Below are 23,969 nucleotides of genomic sequence, written 5' to 3' on the forward strand. Positions count from 1 at the left end.
GACAGACTTTTTTCAGAATCATGTGTTCTGCAATAGGGCTGAACTTGCTGGGGTGGCATGGCCTGGCCAAGCTGGCAGTTTTTTTATTTTTATTTTAAATATTCTCCACTGGCAGGTTAACTTGCAGACAATGGAACTGTTGATTTCTAGTCCTTTGAAGATCTTTTAAAATCCATTCACAGACTCCTAGGCATCTATAAGCATCTTTCTGAAGGCCTCAGAATTCTTTTGATCTAGACAAGCTGATAACACACACATAAACAACAAAGATCAAACTAAAGTAAATGTCTAAGGTTTAAGTAAGACAGGTTCCTCCAAGATCCTCTGTAATGATGTTTTAATTGTTTGTACCCGATTCTAATTTTAGATATTTGAACTATTGAGACAGATGTAGTGGCGTGCGAAATTTTCATTTGTCAGTCAGTTATTATCCAACCCGCTATATATCCTAACACAGGGTCACAGTGGTCTGCTGGAGCCAATCCCAGCCAGCACAGGGTGGAAGGCAGGAGCAAATCCCGGGCAGGGCACGCATGCGCGCACACACACACACACACACACACACCAAGCACACACTAAGGACAATGTAGGATCGCCAATGCACCTAACCTGCATGTCTTTGGATTGTGGGAGGAAACCGGAGCACCCGGAGGAAGCCAATGCAGACACGGGGAGAACATGCAAACTCCATGCAGGGAGACCCCGGGAAACGAACCCAGGTCTCCTTACTGCAAGGCAGCAGCGCTACCACTGCGCCACTGTGCCGCCCAAATTTTCATTTGTTTATTTTAAAATATACATACCACATTTACATTTTGTAGTCTACATTTATTATATCAATGTTTAAATGAAGATCAAATCTTCATATGTCCGCTTATGTTGAAGAAAAACATTTCATGTTGTGCATGCACTTTTTCACATAGGTAGCTTTTTTCAAAAGTATAAAACATTAAATAACTACCAGAGCCTTCCTGTGCTCAAGTGTAATATGGAAAAATACACGGAAAATAATGCATAGAAATGGTGAACTGCTGAATTTGACATTAAGTTTAGAATTCTATGTAAATGGTTACCCATTTCTGAAACCTTAATTTAAATGTTTACTAAATCTGTTGGATTTTAATATCCTAATTATAAACACTGTAAATGTTAATATGTCTCAGATATGTTATTTAAAAAGAATGCATTTTCAGCTCTAAGAGAATAATGGCACCAGTGAACACCAGTAGTAGTGCTCAGATAAAAATAATTTAAATTACTATTTTAAGGAATCAGTTCTCATGCTGCTTAAATATAAATAAATAAGTTTACATCAATAATACATGTTCTTTGCTGCTAGCTTCAGTGCTATATACGTGATATATTATACTCCAGTATTTCCGCAATAGAGCCCATCTTTCACCAGTCACGGATATATAATGCTTAGCACTAGAATCCCTGAAGACTACAAGAATATTTGTAATGCCAGGACACCTTATAAATTGAATAATAGCAATCTATTATTTACCCTATGCAATTCCAGACACCTAACTCCCAAATAAAGAGACTTCAAGTTAGACTTTTATGTCTAACTTGACTTCAGCTGCCTCAGTGGGGGATGAATGAGCAGGCTACCTGCTGCCAGTGCTGATTGACACATTTGCAAAACAAAGATGCTGATGAGGAGATGAGAGGTAATTTAAGGTGACCTGGCATTACAAATATTTTTGTAGGCTTCGGGGATTATAGTGTTAGGGCAGTGAAGCAGCTAAAATAGCTTTTCAGTTCCATTCCGTAGAAATTGACTATCAATATTTGCCTTGTGGTGCTTTAAAAGGGTGCCAGTACTGAACCTTCCCCTTTACAATCTGAAAATATCTTTCTTGGCATAGTCACCCAGTGCAGTTTTTTACATTTTACTTACAAGTCAAAAAACTAGGAAATAATCAAAATGAAAATTAAGTGGTCACTTAGGAATTTGCAGTAGTAGGTGGCAGTTGCACTATTTCATTTTTGTTTTACTTTGGTATCTATACTAAAAATAAAACCAATTAACAATCTTATCACTGGCATCATCCAACTCAAAAGTGGAATTTCAAAATTATGTGGTTCGATTAAAAACTTATCTTACACCTACAGTGCATGTCTATTACTTTGGTATTTCGACCAACCCTGTTAATTTTCATAGGTCATTTTTACACACTGTTTTTTTCAGATGAAAATCACAAATTCAGAAAATAATAACCAGCAAAACTGAAAAGTAGGCCCCTCTTTCTTGTATGCATCTACAGAAAGATTGACCTCACACACAGTTGTAACTAGCCATTCAAGTAACATCAATTTGGTGTGTTGGAAAAGGGGGTACTTGTTACCAATGAATTTCATACAATTAGCATTAACCATAACTTTGACCACTGTATAAAGAGATAGTATGGAAAATCTGTAGGATAGGAAAAAAAAAAAAAAAATGGTGATTGAAATTTTAGTCCATGAAGCCAGAGACTTAGTAATTCTGTGACTTGTACAGTATTTAACTAGCAAGCACTCAAATGGGAAGAAGGGAAGAAATGTAATGGATGTTTGTGTTTATACTGTATTAAATAAAACTTTTAAATAAAATATGTTGGTATTGGACTGGCAAAAACTTTTCAAATGTTACTTTTCAACTGTGTGTGTGTGTGTTTATTTATTATATATATATATGTATATATATATATTTAATATATATATTTTTTTGACAGCTCAAGCATTGTTGGATTAACAAAAGTGAAAAAAGATAAATACTCAGTTTTCAACTTCTTAAATGTTATGGAGAATGCGAAACCTCACTTGAAACAATCTCAGAGTGAACTGTCAACAGATCAGAAACCAGATAAGGCAAGCAGTAAGTTTACTTGTAATTAACATTACATATACATTTTGTATTTAACATTTTGTCTGTTTTAGGGCAGCCACTAACAGTTGTTTTGTAAGCAACTAATCCATTGACAGTTTTATCGATTAATCAATCTGTTGAGCAACTTTGGCCAAATAATTCACATAGGCTTATGAATGCTTACGAATTTTTATTGAGTAATTTTATATATGAATAGGGGAGATGCATATGATTAGTTGTATTTAGAGTTTTAAATGAATGCTCAAATATAACTAACTATTCTGCTTTAGCTTGAATCTAATCAATTAATTAAACTATCCTGCAAATTATTATGTACATAAGTTCAATTTCTTATTCATTACAAATTTAATAAAAAAAAAAATCATAACATCTGAACAGAAACTTAAAAAGGACCCCTTCAGCTCCTTCCCATTCCCAAACCTCTCTCTGGTCTAATGTTAGTAAATCAGGATGCTTAAAACTAGAGGAAGGACATGCAACACTGATGTAATGTTAGTAAATCTTGTTGCCTGAAGCTCCAAGGGGAATTTACCATCTGGTTGGGCAAATTATGAAACAATTATGAAAACAATTATGAAACAAGTTTATTATATTTTCCATTTCCCCAATCATCAAGTATTATTTCAGTCTTGTCCCGGTCCACAGATCTAAAAGGTTGAAAACTGCTGTATTAGATTTACCATATGTTGTTTTTCAAAAAAAAATACCAGATGCAGGGATATAATCAGAACTTGACAAATGCCTTCATGTGCAGTGGATTTTTGTAAATGTTTCTAATTGAACAATTTGAGTTTATGTTCAATACTTAGTGAACTTTTTAAGGTCTTGCAGATTTAGTATTTCTTTTCCATAATAGCAAAAAAATACTATTTTAAAATTGGAAATGTCCATAATGGTTTTAAAACTGATCTGTTTGTGCTTTTGAAATATAGGTAAAATTCCATTACAACGAACTGCCAGGGACCTAAAAAAAATTTCGTTGTAATGAAAATTTCATAGTAATGAGATTCTGTATTTGTCACTATAGTGCTTTCTTTAACTTGCGTCCACGCATTTGCAATCATTTCAGTAGCTTCTTTCACGTTAATTTTAATCTCCTCCTCTCTACAAGTTATGCTGATGAGAATTTTTCTCAGCATTTCCTTACGATAATATACTTTTAGGGTGTGAATGATGCCCAAATCCAATGGCTGAAGCACTGCTGTGTAATTGGGCGGGAGGGATTAAATGCGAATATTAACTAAATGCGAAAGCTTGTTGTGGGCAGCACAGTTATCAGTCAGAAGATAATCATCCTTTTCTTCTTCATATTGTGCGGTTTCTGAACTCTTTTGGGATCCACCCCCACCCAACGGGGCGACACACCAAAGTGCAACCCAAAGCGTGATTGCTGCGTCTGTGGAGGATTGTTCATCCGTTGCCGGGGCAGGACAACTGCAGGCTCACAGCGCTGCAGTGAAGCACCACAGAAGCAAATCATAAAAGATCAGGTAGTGCTATAAGTCCCTGACTTGCACCCCAAAACACGAGTCTGAGTGTCTGTACTTTAGCAAAACCAGCTTTATTCAGCTTGAAACAGGAACAGCACGGTTATTTATTGTAGCAGGAACTGACACTCTCCTATACACAGACACAGCAGTCAGGCAGGGTTGTGGCTAGGTTAGTGGCCAAGTAATACTGTTCCCTGCATTTACAATGTTCCTTGCATCACCCATCGAGATCTTTTCTGTTTGCTTTGGTGAAGAGCCGCAGCAGAGCTGTAAGCCTGCTGTTGCCCTAGCAATGGATAAACAATCTTCCACAGATGCGGTGATCGCACTTCGGAAAGCTCTTCGGCGTGTTGTCCAGTTGGGGGAGGTCCCAAGAGAGTTTAGAAACCTCACATTTTCTTGAATGAGTGGTGCATTAATAGGAATGTTTCTTGAACGAGCATCACTGAACCACATAAAAACTGCATTTGCGATGTCTTCAAATGCAGCAGTTCACATACGTTTGCAACCCGAGATTTTTCTTCTTTTTTTTTTTTGGCTTGGTCTTTCGAGAAAGTTGACAGTGTTGGTGGCAAAATTCTGAATTCACTGGCAACGTCTTTCTTTTTGCCGCAATCGAGAGCTGCAAAAATGTAAAGTTTTTTTTTTTCCTAATATGAACTGTTATCGTTTTTTCGTGTCTGCTGTTTCTATAGGAGGTGACAATGAGTTAAATTCCAGTGGATATTTTTCAAATGTTGATGAGCAATAAGAAAAAGGTCTCACTGAAAACCACAGAAAAGAAAAAATGCAAAAAAAAACAGTACAAGGAAAGTTCGAAGAAAAAAAAAATGTACTGTGTTTCTGTTTGGGGATTGTTGTGCACAACTGAGCTGCGACCACAAAACTAACTGCTCTGTGGATGTTTCATGCAGGCAGTTAAAGGTCTTTTGGGCACTTCGTTGTAATGAAAGTATCTGTTGAATGTATTTCGTAGTAATGAGATTTCTATAGACTCATGTCCTTTGGGGAAACTGTAGGGACCATAAAAATACTTTGTTGTAATGAAAATTTCATTGTAACAGAATTTTTCCTGTATAATGAATGAAGCAAGTCTCATTAAGTAGTCTGTCACTTTTGTTGACACTTAAAAGTAGTTTTGCACTCATCAGAGCGAACATAAACTTTTAAGTCACACATGCCAGCTCTCCTGATTACAACATTTGACAGCCTACTAATTATGTCCTAGTTGAAAACATGGGTGGTGGTGGTATTATTTTACTCATCTGTACAAGTACAGTTTTGTGTTTTGTGTACCTTTTTTACTTGTATGTTGGTGTTGATTAGCATACTTTTGTGGCTCTGCCCAGTCCTCCTAACTGTCACCTAGCTGAATGTATGCTTTTCTTTACTCTGCCACACATGAATTACACTGCGTGTGCTTTCAAACCATATACATTTCTTACATGGATCAGAAACCATGTGTACTATATGTCTGCTGTTTGTTTACACAGTCTACTATAAGCAACGGTCATGTCAAAATTTCAGATTATTTTGGGATTTTAATAAATATCAGTTGGACCGCTATTTTAACTCTTTGTAAAAAAATAAAAATAAATAAATAAATAAATTTTTTTTTAAAATTGTCAGAAAAAAGGGGACGTCTGCTCACCCTTTCTTTTCTACCTATTTTTTGAAAATTTTATCAAAGATCAACTTTGATCATACTGTAAAGAAGAAAGAAAAATCAAAAGACAATAACATTGTCTTGCATCTAAGTGATTATTCATTCAATACTCCCCTTGTTATAGATTTTGTTATTTTAAAAACACCACTTAGACTATATGCCTGATTTAAGTGCCTTTTAAACTGTAAATGCAGTTGGGAGCAGAATGGAACCTAGGCATTCACAGGAGAAAAATAATGGGCATTGGCGGAAATTAGATGGGATTTTGTTGGGACTGGCCAGGAGAGGAATGAAACTATGGTGGGAGCAGAACTGAAAACAATCTGTACTGTGTAGACTGCTACTTTGACTGATGATGAAGCGCAACTACCTTTAAAAGTTACTATCAAATATAAGGTTGCTATAGCCTTAAAAATACAGAATGTGAGCCTTTGATATGAATCAGTCACCTAATGCAGAGAGGTTAGGAAAGGTCAGTTCTGGCAGAAAAGATGAGACCACAAAGGAAATTACCAGAACAAACGTAACTCAGTGCCTGATTGCATTACAGTTATAATTCAGTATTTTCTAAATGCACATTTTCCCTGTCCACACTGCCTTTTCAAATGTATCCATTTTAGTATAGACTATATCTCAGTCTTGGTGTAGCAGCCTAACCAAACATGCCGGTTTTGACTAGGGTCATTATAAACAACTTTAGAGCCATAAAGTTTTTAATAATCTTTAAGCTGTTCCAAGGAAAATTTCTGGCTACATGTATGGGTTTAGCATGATTATACACTGTTAAGGGTTCGTGAGAATCACTTTTACAGTTTAAAACCATGTCCATTATATCATAATATTTGTTAAAACCTTGTTTATTTCTTTTAATCCTATTTTCTTTAAATACTAGGGGGCTTCGCCCACTGCTCACTTCGCTGGCCTACCCCTGTGTTTGGTTTTCCGGATACACACTTTTAAGATTTTTTTTTTTCTTTGAATTGTTGCTATTTCATTAGTTTCACTTTTATTTCAGAACTTATGTAAAAACAATATTTTGGAATCTTTCAAGTCCCAATATGCTGAATCTTTTAAATGAGGTCAGTGAGACATGAGTTTAATGACTTTGTACCATAATTCAGGATAGGTTTCTCTGTTTGGAATTTCAGCACAGACAAAGCGATCTACATCATCAGCAGTTAATAATTTTTTTTGCAAAGTAACCAATAAATGCATGTGAGGTAAACAACGTTTTTGAAATTCTCTGATTTAAACTTCAAAGCCTTACAATATTTACATACTTCTGACATATCATCTGTGTCCATATATTCGGTCTCTATTCGCCTTTTCATAATTTCTCTGAGTAATAATTTCTTTCTTTTCGCTAATGACATCTTTACTTTCTTTGTTTTGACACTCGTTTTTTTCTGCTTTCATATTCTGTATCTTGCTCTGTATCTTGCCTACGTATTTTTTGGGTCGCTTGAATTCCAGTTTTCATTATCTCTAACCTGCTCTGCGTGTGTTTGGCCCCTTTTTTTAACCTCTTTATGACGTTTTACTTTGTTTTCTACTCTGTCTTTTATTTCTGACCTCTTTGTCCTGCTTTTTTTTCAATGACACCTGGTCCGTGGTGATTATTTTCCCTTTTTCAAGTAATAATTTCCATTTGTTTGCGCTACTGCAATGTTTACTTTCTTTTTTATATACTTTCTAATTTTCCTACTTTCATATTTTTTAACTTTCTCCACATTTGTATCGCAAATACGTTTTTTCTTTCTTTGAGCCTTTTGAATTTCACTGATTTCATAATCTGCTCAGCATGTGTATAGCGCCAACGTTTGTGAACGTGTTTATGAAGTTGCAAAGGCGAAAAGACTTTGTTTTCCACTCTTTGCCTTTTATTTCTGACCTCATTTGTCCTGCTGTTTTTTCAATTACACCTGGTTCTGATGATTAATTACCTTTTGTTTGAGCTAATGCGATCTTTACTATCTTTTTTTTTTTGATACTGTAGCGACTGACGTAATAAAGTGTCGCAAAAGTTCTATTTGAGCAATCGCCGACTTTGTAACCCCAAACACAATTTTCTAGCACCCTCTCCGACCCCTCCTCCCCCGGGTCTCACCCCCCCTTACCGCATCAATCAATACCCCGCTATCAGTCTTCTGTGCTGTACTCCGCCCTCCCTCAATCGGACCTTAAAACAAAAAAGGCTTCAACTTGGTTGGGATGCTACAATACTTTCGAATTTTACTGCTTTCATATTCTGTACCGTTCTCTGCATGTGTATCGCGCCATCGTTTGTTTGAGCCTTTCAAATTCCACTGCTTTCATAATCTGTTATCTGCCTTTTTTTCTCTCCAACACTTTTGGGTCTCTTTTCTCCCTGCTGCTCTTTCTTCTTTGCCATTTCATCTAGAACGTATTGTTCCTTATATGCTTTATATGTGCTGAGAGCACAGGATCTGTGTGTGTTACGTGCCTTTACATGACTAAGCGTTTTGCTGGCCATGCCCTTATTTCATAAGAAGGGCATGTCTTGCAAGAATCTCATGTTCCACGACCCTGCCCTGGGACAATCTCTTGGCACCAAGTCTCATGTTTACGGTCCCCGCGAGATGCTCCGTGGCCAGTCTTTTTTGTCTCGCGAAGATCACATCTTGTCGCCCTGCTTTTCCTTTCCAGGATTTTTTTTTATAATGGAGACAAAAAGTGATGTAAAAATATGCTATTTTGTAATTAAAACATAAATAGCATTATTAATAAACAATATGAGGGAGCCATGCTTATGTCCTGTTTGACACATGTGCAGGCAGTGTGCTATAATGGGGGAGCTATGCTGAGAGAAATTTACAGAGAAAGTTCCCCGGGGACTGCCCCATTCTCTTTTGTAGTGATCACATTAGATGCTATTTGTAATGTGTATTTATTTATTTGTCCACTCTGTATTTTTGTGTAAACTACTGTGTTTAACAGTTAGTTGTATTGCTTAGTGTTGGACTGGGTTAGTGTTTTTAATTTTATGTTTGCAAAACATTAACTACCAATGTTGGGGGTAGCTTGTTTATTCGGTAATATGGGTGCTTCAGCCATCTTGTGATAGCTAGTGAGGAAAAGGTTAAACGTGTGTACCATGCAATCAAGTGAATAGGATTAAACAAATGTTAGGCATTTAATCCTGCCTGTGCTGAGGTTTAAATTTCATTGGTCCACTTTAGGGTCACAGGGATACAGTTTTTATCACAGCACCACTGGATGTAAGGGAAGAAGTAAACACAGTGGACTGGAATGCCGGTCTTTTGCAAGTCTCAATCTGTTTAGTTTTAATCCAGTTATCCTGTTTGAAATATTGTGATCAGGTGGCACAACGACCAGTGATCATCCTACGAATCTTCAGAGGTTCGCTTTGGGAATGGATAAAGAGGATGGATGTGATTCACCTCACTGCATATGAAGAACTAAACATATTTGTAAAACTCAAGAAAATTATCAAATTTTGAAAAGAAAAAGTAATGCATTGTTTTAAATGTACAGCTTTTCATACAAAAGAAAATTTAACACAAAAATAATGCACTGTTTGCAACAAATTGCATTTTATATGTGCTGTAGAACATATTTAGTTAGTGTTATTGTAAATAATGAGCAATGAAACTATACTACTTGTAAAAGTAATGTTCCCCAACACTGATGATTATTAATCTAAAAACTCCACTATTTGCAGATGCATGGAGTATAATAGTACAGTAACTACTAAAGAAAAGGTGGCAATTAATTAGCCATCCACATATGCATTGCAAGTGACAGCTAAAGAAATTCAAAAGCTTATTAATTTTCACTGTAATCTCCACTGAGACCATTGAATCAAAAAATACAAAATAACACCGTGTAATATTTGTTATATATAAAATGTCTTGGTATTTTGCATACTCCACAGCTCCTCTGAAGTCAAACAGACGGTCCAGGTGGGATGTTCCTGGTAAAGAAAATGACAAAAAAGATTCCCTTAGTGAATTTATCACTTTGGCCAGAAGTCAGTCTTTAAGTGAGAGACAAGGCTCCCAACCAGATTCAAGTGAACCTGCGATTGTCCCTAAGGAACAAACACCACCAACTCTGGTAACCATTTTACTTAAGCTTTTAAAAACGTAATTTCTGGAGTTCTGTAACTGAAAAATATATTTTTAATCATGATATCCTTTGATCAGCAATTTCATTGGTATAGTTGTCATATACAGTAATTGTTTTAATTATACAATAATGTATTTGTGATATCCAGATGCATTTGAAGAAAAGATTAATTTAAAATGTTCATTAACACCAATACTGACTTTTATTTTTCAGTGACCTAAGAATGTACTTTATCAAAAAATTAAAAAAATAATTTTATTGAAGGATTATCAATTGAAATATTTTTCAAAATATGGAAAGGTTTCTTGTAGTGATGTCACAATATCAAGAGTTTTTGCATTTGATATCAGTACCATTATTTTAAGATACTGGAGATCAATTTGATATTACGGCAAAAACAAAATCTCTTTCAAAGGCTTTTTATTAAAAGTTCCTCTGTTTTTCAAGTGAATAATATTATGCGTTTTTCTGTAACAGAATATAAAATATAGAAACCGCTAACCGTAACAAAAGTTTTAAAATCGTGGTATATCCATCGAGTAGTTAACCAATTGTCATTTAAATTAAAAAAACGGGTATTGGCATAAATAAAGAAAAATATAAGGCAGGGCCTCGGTTCTAATCTGTGATGTACATGGGAATTCCTATATGGGGGGTATTTTTTGTACGTGGATTACTCGTTTAGCCGGATGTAATTGTTGACAATTTGGCATGATCCTGGATCTGTTGGTTTTTCAAAACTCTTGCTGGATGTGTTGTCATAGCAGCACATCCAAATCCTCAGTTTGTTCTATGTATACGAGGATTAGCTCACACAGTTAATCAGTGTCCGTGCATGGAATTCATTCAGTCATGGCTTCATCGTTCATGAATGAGCAACCAATTGATATTGGTGCGCAAATTATAAGAAGAGAATTTCATATAGAGAGGGTTTTGCACGATCGGCAAGATCCTTTATTGCTCCCGGAGGAAATTCTTTTCGAAAGATACCGCTTTAGCCGAGGGGGAATATTGTACCTCAAACATTTATGACCACCTTATATTCGAAGTCAAACTAGGCGAAGTCGGGCTCTCACAACCACACAGACATTATGCATTGCTTTGAGGTTTTTTGCAAGCGACACTTTATATATTGTAGGCGATGCTGAAAATCTATCTAAAAGTGCAGTTTGCCAGGCAGTTCGTAAAGTCTGTTTGGCTCTGAAATATTTCCTTCGGGTTTTCATAGCGTTTCCTGGACACCTGCGTGTGCAGACAATAAAAGAGGTGTTTCATGCCATTGCAGGTAGATAATACACAGGCAAAAACACCCACAGTTCCATGAAGAATCTCACAATCAGCCTAACATTCTCATTACCCAGGATTTCCAAATGTGATTGGGGCACATGGGACTGATCAAAGTGGAGTTTGATCAAACATCCATCCATCCATTATCCAACCCGCTATATCCTAACTACAGGGTCACGGGGGTCTGCTGGAGCCAATCCCAGCCAACACAGGGCACAAGGCAGGAAACAAACCCTGGGCAGGGCGCCAGCCCACCGCAGGGCACACACACACTAGGGACAATTTAGAATCGCCAATGCACCTAACCTGCATGTCTTTGGACTGTGGGAGGAAACTGGAGCACCCGGAGGAAACCCACGCAGACACGGGGAGAACATGCAAACTCCACACAGGGAGGACCCGGGAAGTGAATCCAGGTCTCCAAACCGCGAGGCAGCAGCGCTACCACCGCACCACCGTGCTGCCCGTTTGATCAGACATTGTTTGGAAAAATGTACCTCTCCTCCTGATGAATAATCAGACACAGTGTCTTCATCAAATATTTGACCTTCGTCAATATCTCATTGGTCAGACACAAGTTCTAGGGATATGACATTCCCTGCAACTGACCCAACAAAAAAAAGAGGGCTATATGGAACATACCTATGGCACACATTGAGGACAAATATGAAATATTTGAAATATAAAATGAAAAAGTAACATGCTATGGCAATAGACTTCGGTGCATGGGTTTTCAAATGAAGGGAATGATGGAGCGCTAGTCTTAAAGAGTGTTGTTCAAATAAACAGCACAAAATAAGTGACCCTGCCTGGCCTTGGTTTGGCTCATTAACCAGGGGACAGCAAACAACTTGCCTCTAATTCTAGGTGAGTGGATTGAGGCGGGGCAAGGCACATATGTGTTGAGCAAATGGATGAAGTAGCTGAGAATGCGTGGCATCCCAAATAATTGGAGCAGCCACTGAAGGAATAATGATCAGCTAATGATTCATTTCCACTATCTCTTTACACCCCCAAATCGTTATGTTTATTTTTTGCTTATATTTTTCTCATGCATAATTGTGCCATCTAAAGTAACTTGTCTACTTGGCAGTCACTAAAAATACTATAAAAAAAAAAAAAAAGCTAGTACCGTTACATTTGTGGAATTTTGGTATCAACCTGGTCCAGAAGTATTGCCAGTACAACAAATAGTTCTGAGCAGGCATCAATCACAGCACAAACTGTGGTCATCGCTGCTCTTGTTGAAAGAATTAAGATAAATGCCATCAACTCAATGAAGGAGAGGCAAGTTCATTGTACCACGTGAACGTCACTAACAGAATAAAACTGAATAATAAAAAAAAAAGCGCTAACTTTTACAAGTAGGAAAACTTTACACCGGGTGTTACAGACACAAATCAAATGTATGTTTTTATTATATTATAGTAATAATAGTAGCAGCTCACTACTCCTTTTGGTTATAAAGCAGCAGTTCTTAACCTCTGCACCATCCAAAAATATGTATCAACATTCTGTCATCTGACATTTGAGGTTAAGTTTTTAACTGATTGACAGCAATATGTAAATCAAATGATTATTTTTTCTTTGGTTATGTTCTTAAATAAAAGTGCACATGTTTATTTGATATTTGGACTAAAGTCTTCACACATTATACACTTCACGTCATTATTAGTATAACATGGAAAACGTTTCTGTTTTAGCTATGCGTTCAGCAGTTACTGTCATCCTACACTTACACAGATCATTGTAGACACAGAACACACATGAAATGTATGTATTCCAAATAACGATATATTATTTACCCTATACAACTCCAGGCACCACTCTGCCAGATGAAGAGACCTGATCTCTGAGAATTTTGCAACAGACTCGGCTTCATTGGTGGGGGTGGATGGGATAGCAGGTTGCTTGCTGCTTGTGCTGTTCGACACATTTACAAAACAAAAGATACTGACAGAGAGGTGTGAAGGAATTTAAGGTGGCCCTGGATTACTATTTTTTTCGTAGGCGTCTGGGATTCTAGTGTTAATGTAAAGGCCTTTTCTCTTCCACCTTTGGGCTTTTATTTATTGTTCTTAAGCATTTTGTTTAAATATGTTCATAATGGTTAACTTTTATGTGAATCACTTTGAAAAATGCACAATTTCAAAAATGTTCTTTGCTTAAATTCCAAAGGATGACCTAGAAGAAAAAAGGCCGTCAATGGATTTGTTCAAAGCAATCTTTGCTAACTCTTCTGATGATGAATCTTCATCTGAAGGTGACAGTAATGATGAAGACAACCAGCAAGGACAAAACAAGAGTAGCCTCATAAAAGATCCTACAAGTCTGATAGAATGCCAAGAACCTTGTGAAAATAAAACCAAAGGTGAGTGCTATTAATTAAAAGTAAGTGTTGGAGTAACAAATGATTAATCTTTCACTGTAATTGAAGACTTATTAATGACAGTGTTGTTTTAACTTGAGCCTTGCAAACACATTTTGTGGGTTGTAAGGTCATGTAATTATTCAAAAACTTTCAAGAATGTTTAACCTGAAAACTGTTTTAAAGCAAATTTGGTATTAATGAGCACTTGGCCATATAATATGTAAAAATTAGTTATATGGTAACAGTTTGGTAAAATTTAGAATTGATTTACTTCCTGGTGGAAAAACTATGGTGTACTTTCAGAGTACTAGTGTGCAGAATAACACTATAAGACAGGAACTTCTAAAAACAATTATTAGCTCAACAATGTGCCCAGGGAAATAGCAAAATAGGGAGAAAGCAAAGTACAATAAATACAGAAGATAAACTATGACCTGTTGCCTCATTAGACATTACTAGACATTTTTTATGTTTGGAACTTCCAAGGAAAAACTGTATGAAGTTCTCCCTTTTATGTTTCCAGACTGGAATAAAACAGATGGACAGACAAGCCCTTACCCTGAATTTCTTCCTGACTTTAAACTCTGTTAACCACTCATTATTTTGGTCATTACCTAGAATTTTAGACCACAGATGAGGATGGCTATGTACATTGATTGGTAAATGAAATGCTTCATCTGAGGACTTAACTTCTGCTTCACCCACAAGATCTGGTATAACATCTGCTAAATTACTACTGATTCACCCATTCATTGCTCAAACTCAGGATCATTTCTCTCCCTGTGGAAAAGACCTCAAGATACTTGAACTCCAACACTTTGGACAAGCTGCTTATCACTGTCCTGAAGAAAACTAGAGACCACTCATTTCAACAATCTACACGCATACTGAATTTCAGCCTATTGTTTATGTTTAGGCTGATACCAAGATAAGTAATGTCTGACTCTTTATCACTTTTAATAAGTTCATATAAAATCCTCAATATTGAATGTTTGCAACATGTATGAAATATATTACAGATATGAAAACATGCCTTGGTATATGTCAGAAAGCTGAATTTTCCACATTAATCTCACATTTGAAAACCTTTTCCTGTAGTACATCTTTATACATTGAAAGAGACAAATCACATGTTCATACAGGTTATACTTTTCATGTTTTTTACCATTGTTCTACATACATATGCAAATAAGATGTAAACTCATTTCAATCCAGTAAACTGTTCAATGGTTAACACTAGAATTACCAAAGCCTACGAAAAAACTCTTAATTCCGGCCCACCTTAAATCTGTTCGCACCACTCTGTCAGTGTCTTGTGTCTTGTAAATATGTCACATAAATTGCAGAATTATTTCAGACACATCTGTGGAGCAGCCTTTTAGGACCACTCATTTGAACTTCCAGAAGCACTGTAATGGCTTGCTAAATATGCAAAACATCCCCTATAGTAACTACATTTCTTTTATGAATTTATACTGAAAATTGTTTTGTTAAACACATTAACAAAGAACACCGTCCGAAGTTGAAAGAAGGATGTATCCAAGAAAGGTAATGTAGTAGATCTTCCCCAAGTAACCCAACAGACTCAAGGCTGTCATTAAAGCAAAAGGTGGTTCAATAAAATATTGACATTGGGGGGGTGATCCTTTATTAATCTCAGTATGTCTTGCTTTTGATTTTTTTTAATAATTTTTCTGAACTGTAGCTGTGATATCTTTCACTTTGATGTTATAGGTTGCATTGAGTTAGTAAAGCTGGGAAGAAATATTTTTTGTGTGTGTTTTCATTTAAGGCTGTGTGTGTGTGTGTGTGTGTGTGTGTGTGTGTGTGTGTGTGTGATATAGAGATAGAGATATAGATAGAGATAGTGTCACAATAACGAGACATACTCAGATAAAGGTTTGGGGCATCCACCCGTATAATATGGTATCCTGGCTGCAAAGTCATTTTTTTATCAAATAAACAGCACTGATGTGTTTACAACTGAGTCCAAAACAAGACTGAGGAAATAGGGAAAAGGGGCAGGCTTTTAAAGGGGAAGATGGGAAGTGAGGTCATAAGGATCAGGCCTATGTTCTTTAGCCATTGGTTTGAGCCCGGACGTGACATCACAGGGGCCGGAGCCGGTAAGGTCTCCTTCCATTGGCTTGGTCCCGAAAGTGACGTCAAGAGAGCCAGATGGAATCTCCCGGGAATGGTCTACAGGAAAGAGAGAAATAGTCAGTGCACTCTGCCACCTCCAGGCATGCCTCAGAACTGGCGTCACTCAAGCCCTTTAGCTGGCTCCCATGCGCACGTGTGTGACAAGGCCCCTCCCTTAGCCCAGACCCGTCGGGTCGGGCGACCCTAACCGAGAGGTTGTGAACCCGAGAAAGAGCATCAGCGTTGGCATGGAGAGCGCCTCGGCGATAAACTTGCGAAAACTTATACGGCTGTAGTCAAGAAACCACCGGGTGACCCGCGGATTCGACTCCTTGTGCAGGGCCATCCACTGAAGAGGTGCATGGTCCGTGACAAGGGTGAATTCCCGGCCCAGCAAGTAGTACCTAAGCTGAGTAATCACCCATTTAATCGCCAAAGCCTCCCTTTCCACAGCTGCATACCTGGTCCAACAGTTTCCGGCTCAGGAACATGATGGGGTGTTCCACACCATCGACACTTTGGCTCAGCACGGCCCCCAGGCCTGTGTCTGAAGCGTCCGTCTGGAGGATGAAAGGCAAAGAAAAGTTAGGTGCCATCAAAATAGGTGTTCCCTATTTTACTACCGGCGGTAGTACCCCGCTAACCTGAGAAAGTGTTGGACCTGCCACTTGGTTTGCGGACGGGGCCATTTCAAAATGGCATCTACTTTGGAGCACTGTGGCCTTACGGTACCCCGACCCACCAGGTAGCCTAAATATTTGGCCTCGCTCAATCCAAAGAGGCATTTCTTGGGATTAATCCGGAGCCCGGCCTCACCAAGTGTCCGCAATACCGCTCGGACATGCTGTAGGTGTTCCCTCCATGTGCTGGAATAGATGACCACGTCATCCAGGTAGGCAGCACTGTATGAGTTATGAGGCCAGAGCACTTTGTCCACCAGACGCTGGAAGGTTGCTGGAGCCCCGTGTAACCCAAATGGAAGGACACGATACTGCCAGTGTCCGCTAGGGGTACTAAACGCGATTTTTACCTTCGCGGAGTCCATTAAAGGAACCTGCCAGTACCCTTTTGTCATGTCCAGTGTGGTCAAATATCGAGCCTGTCCAAGCCTCTTGAGGAGGTCGTCCACTCGTGGCATTGGATAGGCATCAAATTGGGAGACTTGATTAAGCCGACGGAAGTCTTTGCAAAATCTCCAACTCCCGTCAGGCTTACCGACCAGCACAATGGGACTGAACCAGGGACTATAACTTTCCTCAGTCACACCTAGTTCCAGCATGCGCTTGATCTCAAGCTCCACTTCAGCCCTTTTTGCCTCGGGAAGACGATACGGGCGTTCTCGGACAATAACCCCGGGCTTTGTCACAATGTTGTGCTCAACCAGAGAGGTCCTTCCTGGGTTCTCACTGACTACCTCCCGAACGGCCCGGATAACTGTCTCCAGCTCCCGCCATTGTCTGGGACTTAAATCCGCACCAAAGTTAAGGCTAGCTGTGTGAGTGAAGAGTGAGCGGGGCTGGCCGGAGGAGGGATCGGGATCGCTGTCCTTCCACAGTTTCAGCAGGTTCACATGATAAACCCGCTCCTTCGGCCGACGATTGGGTTGACTCACCAAATAGTCGACGAGCACCTTCCTCTCCTTAACTTCGTAGGGGCCTTGCCAATGGGCAAGCAACTTAGAGTGGGAGGTAGGCACTAGGACCATGACCCGATCTCCCGGGCAGAACTCCCGGAGAGACGTGCCGCGGTTGTAATAATGGACCTGTGCTGCTTGGGCCTCTTCCATGTGACTTTTAAGGAGGGGCCGAATCTTTACAAATCTATCGCGTAATTGCGCGATATACTTTAATATGTTTGTAGAGGGAAGAGCCTCTTCTTCCCATCCTTCTTTTAGGATATCTAATATGCCCCGGGGTTGTTGCCCATACAGTAATTCAAAAGGGGAGAACCCCGTGGAGGCTTGTGGGACTTCCCGATAGGCAAAAAAGGACGAGGGGGAGGAGCTGATCCCAGTTCCTTCCATCCTCGCTGACCACCTTACGCAGCATTTGTTTGAGAGTCTGATTGAACCTCTCCACTAAATCGTCGGTTTGAGGATGATACACTGCGGTCTTTAAATGCTTTATTTTCAGTAATCTGGCAGTCTCCTTGAACGTCTCCGAGGTGAAAGGTGTCCCCTGGTCCGTCAAGACTTCTTTGGGGATACCCACGCGCGCAAAGACCCCTAGTAATTCCCGTGCAATGGCTTTAGAAGTGGCTGAGTGGAACGGAACAGCTTCGGGGTATTTGGTAGCATAATCCACGAGGACTAGGATGTACTTGTGTCCTCGGGCTGAGGGCTGTAGAGGTCCAACTATATCGACCCCAATTCGATGGAAGGGGATGTCAATCAGGGGAATAGGAACGAGAGGAGCACAGTCCTTTCTTGGAATTTGTCGCAGTTGACACTCCGGGCAGGAAGTGCAAAAGCGACGAACCTCCTCATTAATTCCCGGCCAGTAGAAATGGAACTTGATCTGTTCCAGGGTTTTTTCGGTGCCCAAGTGGCCACCTAGGAGGTGGGCGTGTGCTAACTCACAGACCTGCCACCGGAAAGGTCCACGGGATTAGAAGCAGCCTTCTCTCCTGCCCGTCATGCATTGCTACGCGATAGAGAAGGTCGTTTTCTAAAACAAAGTGAGGACCCTGTGGCATTGACTGGTTTGTGCGCTGGCCGTTGACTAGGACCACTGCATTTTTTGCAAATTTCAGGGAATTATCACTCCCTTTTAAAGGAAGCCGGCGTCTCTCTAAATTGGAATCGTAAAAGGGAGAGAGGGTCTGGACTGACCTCAAGGGGCGTGGTTGCCTCCCGCTCCGCTGCGGCGCTGGTGGATGACGTGACGGCCCAGGAGTTGCCATGTCACTCAGGGCGGCTGCTTCGTCTCTCTCTGCCGGCTGATTACACGGCGTGGAGGCAGCTTGAGACGGCTCATCCCCGTCCATAATTAGGCCCAAGTTAACCCCAGGAGTGGTATGTGACTCACCGCTTTTGATATTAGACCAGTCCCGCCCTAGTATCACCGGGTGTGGAGGATCAGGGAGGATCGCCACGGTTAATTTCTGAACTGATCCTCTGTAACTGATGACACAAACGGCGGTCCTGTACCAGCAGGTTTCTCCGTGGACACAGGTTATACCAGTCTTAAATTTCAACCACTGTTGCGGTAGCACAAATCGGCAGGCAACAGTGGAAATGTTGCTGCCGGTATCAAACAGAGCAGAAGTTTTATACCCGTTAACGATCACCACGCCTGTGTGTGGGACCACCAACGGGTTTGTCAGAGCACACCAACCCCTCTTCCCCCTCCACCTGCATTCCACCTCATTCCCAAGCGGTTTGCGCGCCCGCGGCCTCGGGGACATCGGCACAAGCTCTGGGTTGTACACGGGGGCTAGATTTTGAGACATACTCCGGTTGAGTTTGGCCAAGGGACAGTTCAGCTCCCCAAGATTGTGAGGCCATCCTTTGTCTTTCTACGAGCTCTATGAGCTCTGCCATGTTTCTGAATTGTCTACCCCAGACCGGCTGGGTGAAGCCCCAGGGTAGTGTGTCTAGAAGCAGATAGCAAGCCACCTGCTCTATTACTTGAAAGGGCTTGTTTTCCTGTGGCTGTAGCCACTGCCCTACTTTTGCCCATAGGGACCAGGCTTGTTGAGGGGTCGGCCGCTCTGGGTCGAACCTCCAGTTTTTCAGGCTACTCACCTGCCAGTCTGGGGCACCCCTAGGTGGGAATCGGGACTCTGGCTTCACAGGGAGGCGGGCACTCTCCTCCGAGAGAGCATAAACGGCCCTCTTTGCCTCCCCCTTCCAAAGCAGCCCAATTCTGTGAGCCCCTCCAGAACACTCCCTGGCCTGCCTAGGTTGCCAAGTGGAGCATGCCAGGAGCAGAGCCTGTACCGGGCCACTCCGAAACACGGCACACCCTCCCCGCCTGGAAACTCGGCCCTGGTACGCTCCCAGCTGGATGTGTTGCAGGTTCTGTCCCCTTCTCTTCCAGGACTTCTTGATCTTGCTGACTACGCCAATGTCACAATAACGAGACATACATAAAAGTTTGGGGCAGCCACCCGTATAATATGGTATTCTGGCTGCAAAGTCTATTTGATTTAAAAAAAAAAAAAAAAAAAAAAAAAAACAGCACTGATGTGCATACAACTGAGTCCAGAACAAGACTGAGGAAATAGGGAAAAGGGGCAGGCTTTTAAAGGGAAGACAGGAAGTGAGGTCATAAGGATCAGGCCCATGTTCTTTAGCCATTGGTTCGAGCCCGGACGTGACATCACAGAGGCCGGAGCCGGTAAGGTCTCCTTCCATTGGCTCGGTCCCGGAAGTGACATCAAGAGAGCCAGATGGAATCTCCCGGGAATGGTCTACAGGAAAGAGAGAAAAAGAGTCAGTGCAATGGTCATGTAAAAGTACTTGTGCTACTTTTTCAATAGCATAAGACTTCTAATGCTAATTTTAGACAATGTATTTAAGAACAAATGAAGAAAATTCATATTTCTATTTTTATTAAGTAAAATATGTTTTATGCTTGGTAATTATTTTCTACAGCTAGAATATTTTTATCATGAGAGCTAAGTGGGAATAATAATGTTAGTCAGATTTCATATGCTATATACCCTTAGCATAGTTAATTGAAAATGTCTATAGAGTTAAGTGTGCTTTTTAAAATGTTTAATCATACACTGTGTTTTTATTTTTGTTGTGCTTTAGTTACAGGTCAATTTTTGATCTATTTTGGTTAAATGAAAGGTCAGGTTTTTTGTCTTTTAACTGTAATATGTTACAAAGCAAAATTAATTCCTTTTTTGAATCACGTCTTTAGAAACATTTTCAAATAAAGAGGAATGTCAGCCTACAAAATCTTCTGATACTTCAGAAAATCTAGCAACTGAAGAGCAGTTTGGACCCAGACTTCCACCAGTTATACCTGATGGTAAAAGTTAATCTTAATATGTTTTTTCAGTGCAATCCTGATATTCTTTAAAACACCAAGTCTTGACTGATTTTAAAGGGTGCAGTGGTTTACTTCATCAAAACATTGTATTATGTATTACATTTAATATTGTGAAATCTCATAGTGGTTAGAGCTGCTTTTGGGGAGTTTGATTGGCCATTTATACTGTTTGTGTGGAATTTGCATGTTCTCTCCCTGTCTGTTTGGGTTTTCTTATAAATAATATCAGTGAACCTAATGTCAATGTAGGATATGTGTTTATGTATGTATGTATGTATGTATGTATATATATATATATATATATATATATATATATATATATATATATATATATATATATATATAAACACACAGTGGGGCAAAAAAGTATTTAGTCAGCCACGAATTGTGCAAGTTCTCCCACTTAAAAAGATGAGAGAGGCCTGTATTTATGGACCTAACTGTATGTTGTTATTTGGAATACAGTAATCCCTCACCTATCGTGGGGGTTACGTTCCAGAGCCCCCCGCGATAGGTGAAAATCCGCGAAGTAGCGACCTATATTTATTTGATTATTTATACATATTTTAAGGCTTTATAAACCCTTCCCACACTCTTATAAACCTTTCTCACTCTCTTGTTAACCTTTCCCTTATAAACACTTCCTATGCTCTTAAACACTTTCTACATTCTTAAACACCTCAGACCAACACTGCACGCAGCGATCAGACGTCAATGTGTCTGCACTCGCTTTGTGAAGGGGGGCAGCTGAACTCACGCTGAGCAGAAATGGACTTTGTGCTGCTTCTGCCAAAATGCCTGCTTGTCGCTCTGTGCGTTCGGAAGGAGGAGTGTGTGTGTGTGTGTGTGTGTGTGGGTGGGTGGGTGGGGGGGTGAGCGAGAGCTGAACGCACCTTCGCTCAAACCCCCCCTCCCTGGAGGCGCAGTACGCTCCTGCCACTTCGCATTGTCAAGGGGGTGGGGAGCTGAATGAACGCTAAGGAGAAGTGGACTTTGTGCTGGCTTTGTGCTGCTTGTCGCTCTGCGTGTCAATGATTTTAAGCCTGTACATCACCAATTTTCCTGTCTCACTGTCTTGTCTTGCGTGAAGTTAAAATGTTTTATAATAGTGAGATGTTACTCATATCCTTAGCCCGACATCCACATATCATATGTGTTAACAAAGTGTGTTTTATAAGTTTACATGTGTTTAAAGCATGTGGGATGGATATTTTAAGGCTTAAACTATAAAAATGTTTATTTATATGGTCTTTCTATATCGCGGATTTTCTCCTGTTGCTGATGGGTCTGGAACATAACTTCCGCGATAGGCGGGCAATCACTTGTATTTAAAAACCCGCGAAGTCGTGAATCCGCGAAAAGTGAACCGCGAAGTAGCGAGGGATTACTGTACATACATTTAATGTGTGTTCCGTGTCTACAACGATCTGTGTAAATGTAGGATGACAGGAAATGTGAGGCAAGAAATGTTGAACATATAACTAAAACAAAAACTTTTTTTTCATGTTATAGTAATTATTGACAAAATGCTGACGTGAAGTATACAATGTGTGAAGACTGAAGTCCAAATATTAAACACTTTCACAAAAGGTATAACAAAACAAGTGTGCTTTTATTCAAGAATATAACCAAAGAAAAAGAAATTACTCAATTTACACGTTACTGCCAATGTGTAAAAAGTGAAGCCCAACTATCAATCGATGCAAAGTAAATACATCAGCTTTACTGATGCAAAGGTAAGGACTGCTGCCTCATAATCAAGAGATTACGGGTTTAATCCCGGGTCCTCCTCACATTTTTTGTTTTGATAGTGAGCTGCTATTATTTAATAGAAACATACATTTGATTTGAATCTATCTGTAACAGCAGTGTAAATTTATGGTACTTATAAAAGGTAACGCTGAAGGGATAAAAGCAGACACACAAATGCAGCTCAATCATTTCTTTTTGGTGTCTTGTTGACCAAACAGACACCAGTGTCTGTGATAGATTTTACTTTTCCTTACACACAGGCATTCACATCAACATGTCATTTGAGCAATTTTTTTATACAAGAATCCAAGAATAAAACTGAATTAAAAATTGTTCAAGCTAAGTTTTATTCAAGAATAAAACTGAATAAAAAAATATTTCAAATGACATGTTGATATGAATGTTCACTTGTAACTGTTGTTACGGTTCTGCCTTTGTCCAGAAATGATTTCATAAGCTTTATGGCCTTAATCTCGGAAAGTGTTTCTCCTGTGGGGTGACTGGGATCTTTTCCTGAATAAGATCAAACACAGTTGCGTAGAGTGCAACAGGAGCTTCCACCTGCAGCTAATGTCACATCAGTACACATGTACTTTGTGAGCATGCCCATGTTGATCAACCAGAGGAAGCTCTGCAGTCTACTTGTCACTTTACACTGTAGGAAGATAAGTAAGTAAATATAGGTAAATAACATTCAATCTGGCTTTTATACAAGTAACATATACATGGTTTTCATATAAAGACCACCACAAAACATAATCACAAAGAGGACTTTGAATGATACCTTGGCAAGCTCTGTAAGCCATGCTGTTTCATTTGAAGGACAGGTGTGGGGCAGATTGACTGGCAGGATGACGCCCAACCTGTTGCTGCATCCAAATGGTGCCATCTTTCGCCTTTACGCCTGGTGCAGCTGCGTTGTTCTTATATATGAGTGGACGTTTCTTGTGGGAAGGGCTTCTGTTCTTTCTCTCATATAGAACCCTTGTCCTCTTCCGAGTTCACCTCTGCTATAGCACGTCTTTATTTGAAAATAGTGTTAGACCAGGGTGAGATTGAGTGTGACTGAGAGAATAAAACTGAATAAATAATAAATAAATAAATAAAAAACGCTATCCTTTACAAGTACCATGAATTTACAACAGTTATTACAGACTCTAATCAAATGTGTGGTTTTATTCTATAAAGAATAAGAGCAGCTCACTACTCAAAACGTAGGCATCCAGCATTGAACCACAAACATTTTGGTTACGAGTCAGCAGTTCTTTACCGC

The 23,969-nt window shown here is 39.6% G+C and overlaps 1 protein-coding gene across 2 annotated transcripts in view; it reads left to right on the forward strand.

Annotated features, from left to right (window-relative positions):
- Window positions 1-23,969, forward strand: part of gpatch1 (G patch domain containing 1) — a 206,805-nt gene that overhangs the window by 159,149 nt on the left and 23,687 nt on the right. For both annotated transcript variants that reach the window (XM_028810057.2, XM_028810059.2), the window contains exons 14-17: window positions 2,721-2,863; window positions 9,948-10,129; window positions 13,607-13,799; window positions 20,813-20,923. In XM_028810057.2, the coding sequence (XP_028665890.2) occupies window positions 2,721-2,863; window positions 9,948-10,129; window positions 13,607-13,799; window positions 20,813-20,923 (629 nt within the window). The remainder of the gene's footprint in view (window positions 1-2,720; window positions 2,864-9,947; window positions 10,130-13,606; window positions 13,800-20,812; window positions 20,924-23,969) is intronic.

Source organism: Erpetoichthys calabaricus, chromosome 9 (genome assembly GCF_900747795.2).
Source record: "Erpetoichthys calabaricus chromosome 9, fErpCal1.3, whole genome shotgun sequence".
Classification (NCBI taxonomy): domain Eukaryota; kingdom Metazoa; phylum Chordata; class Cladistia; order Polypteriformes; family Polypteridae; genus Erpetoichthys; species Erpetoichthys calabaricus.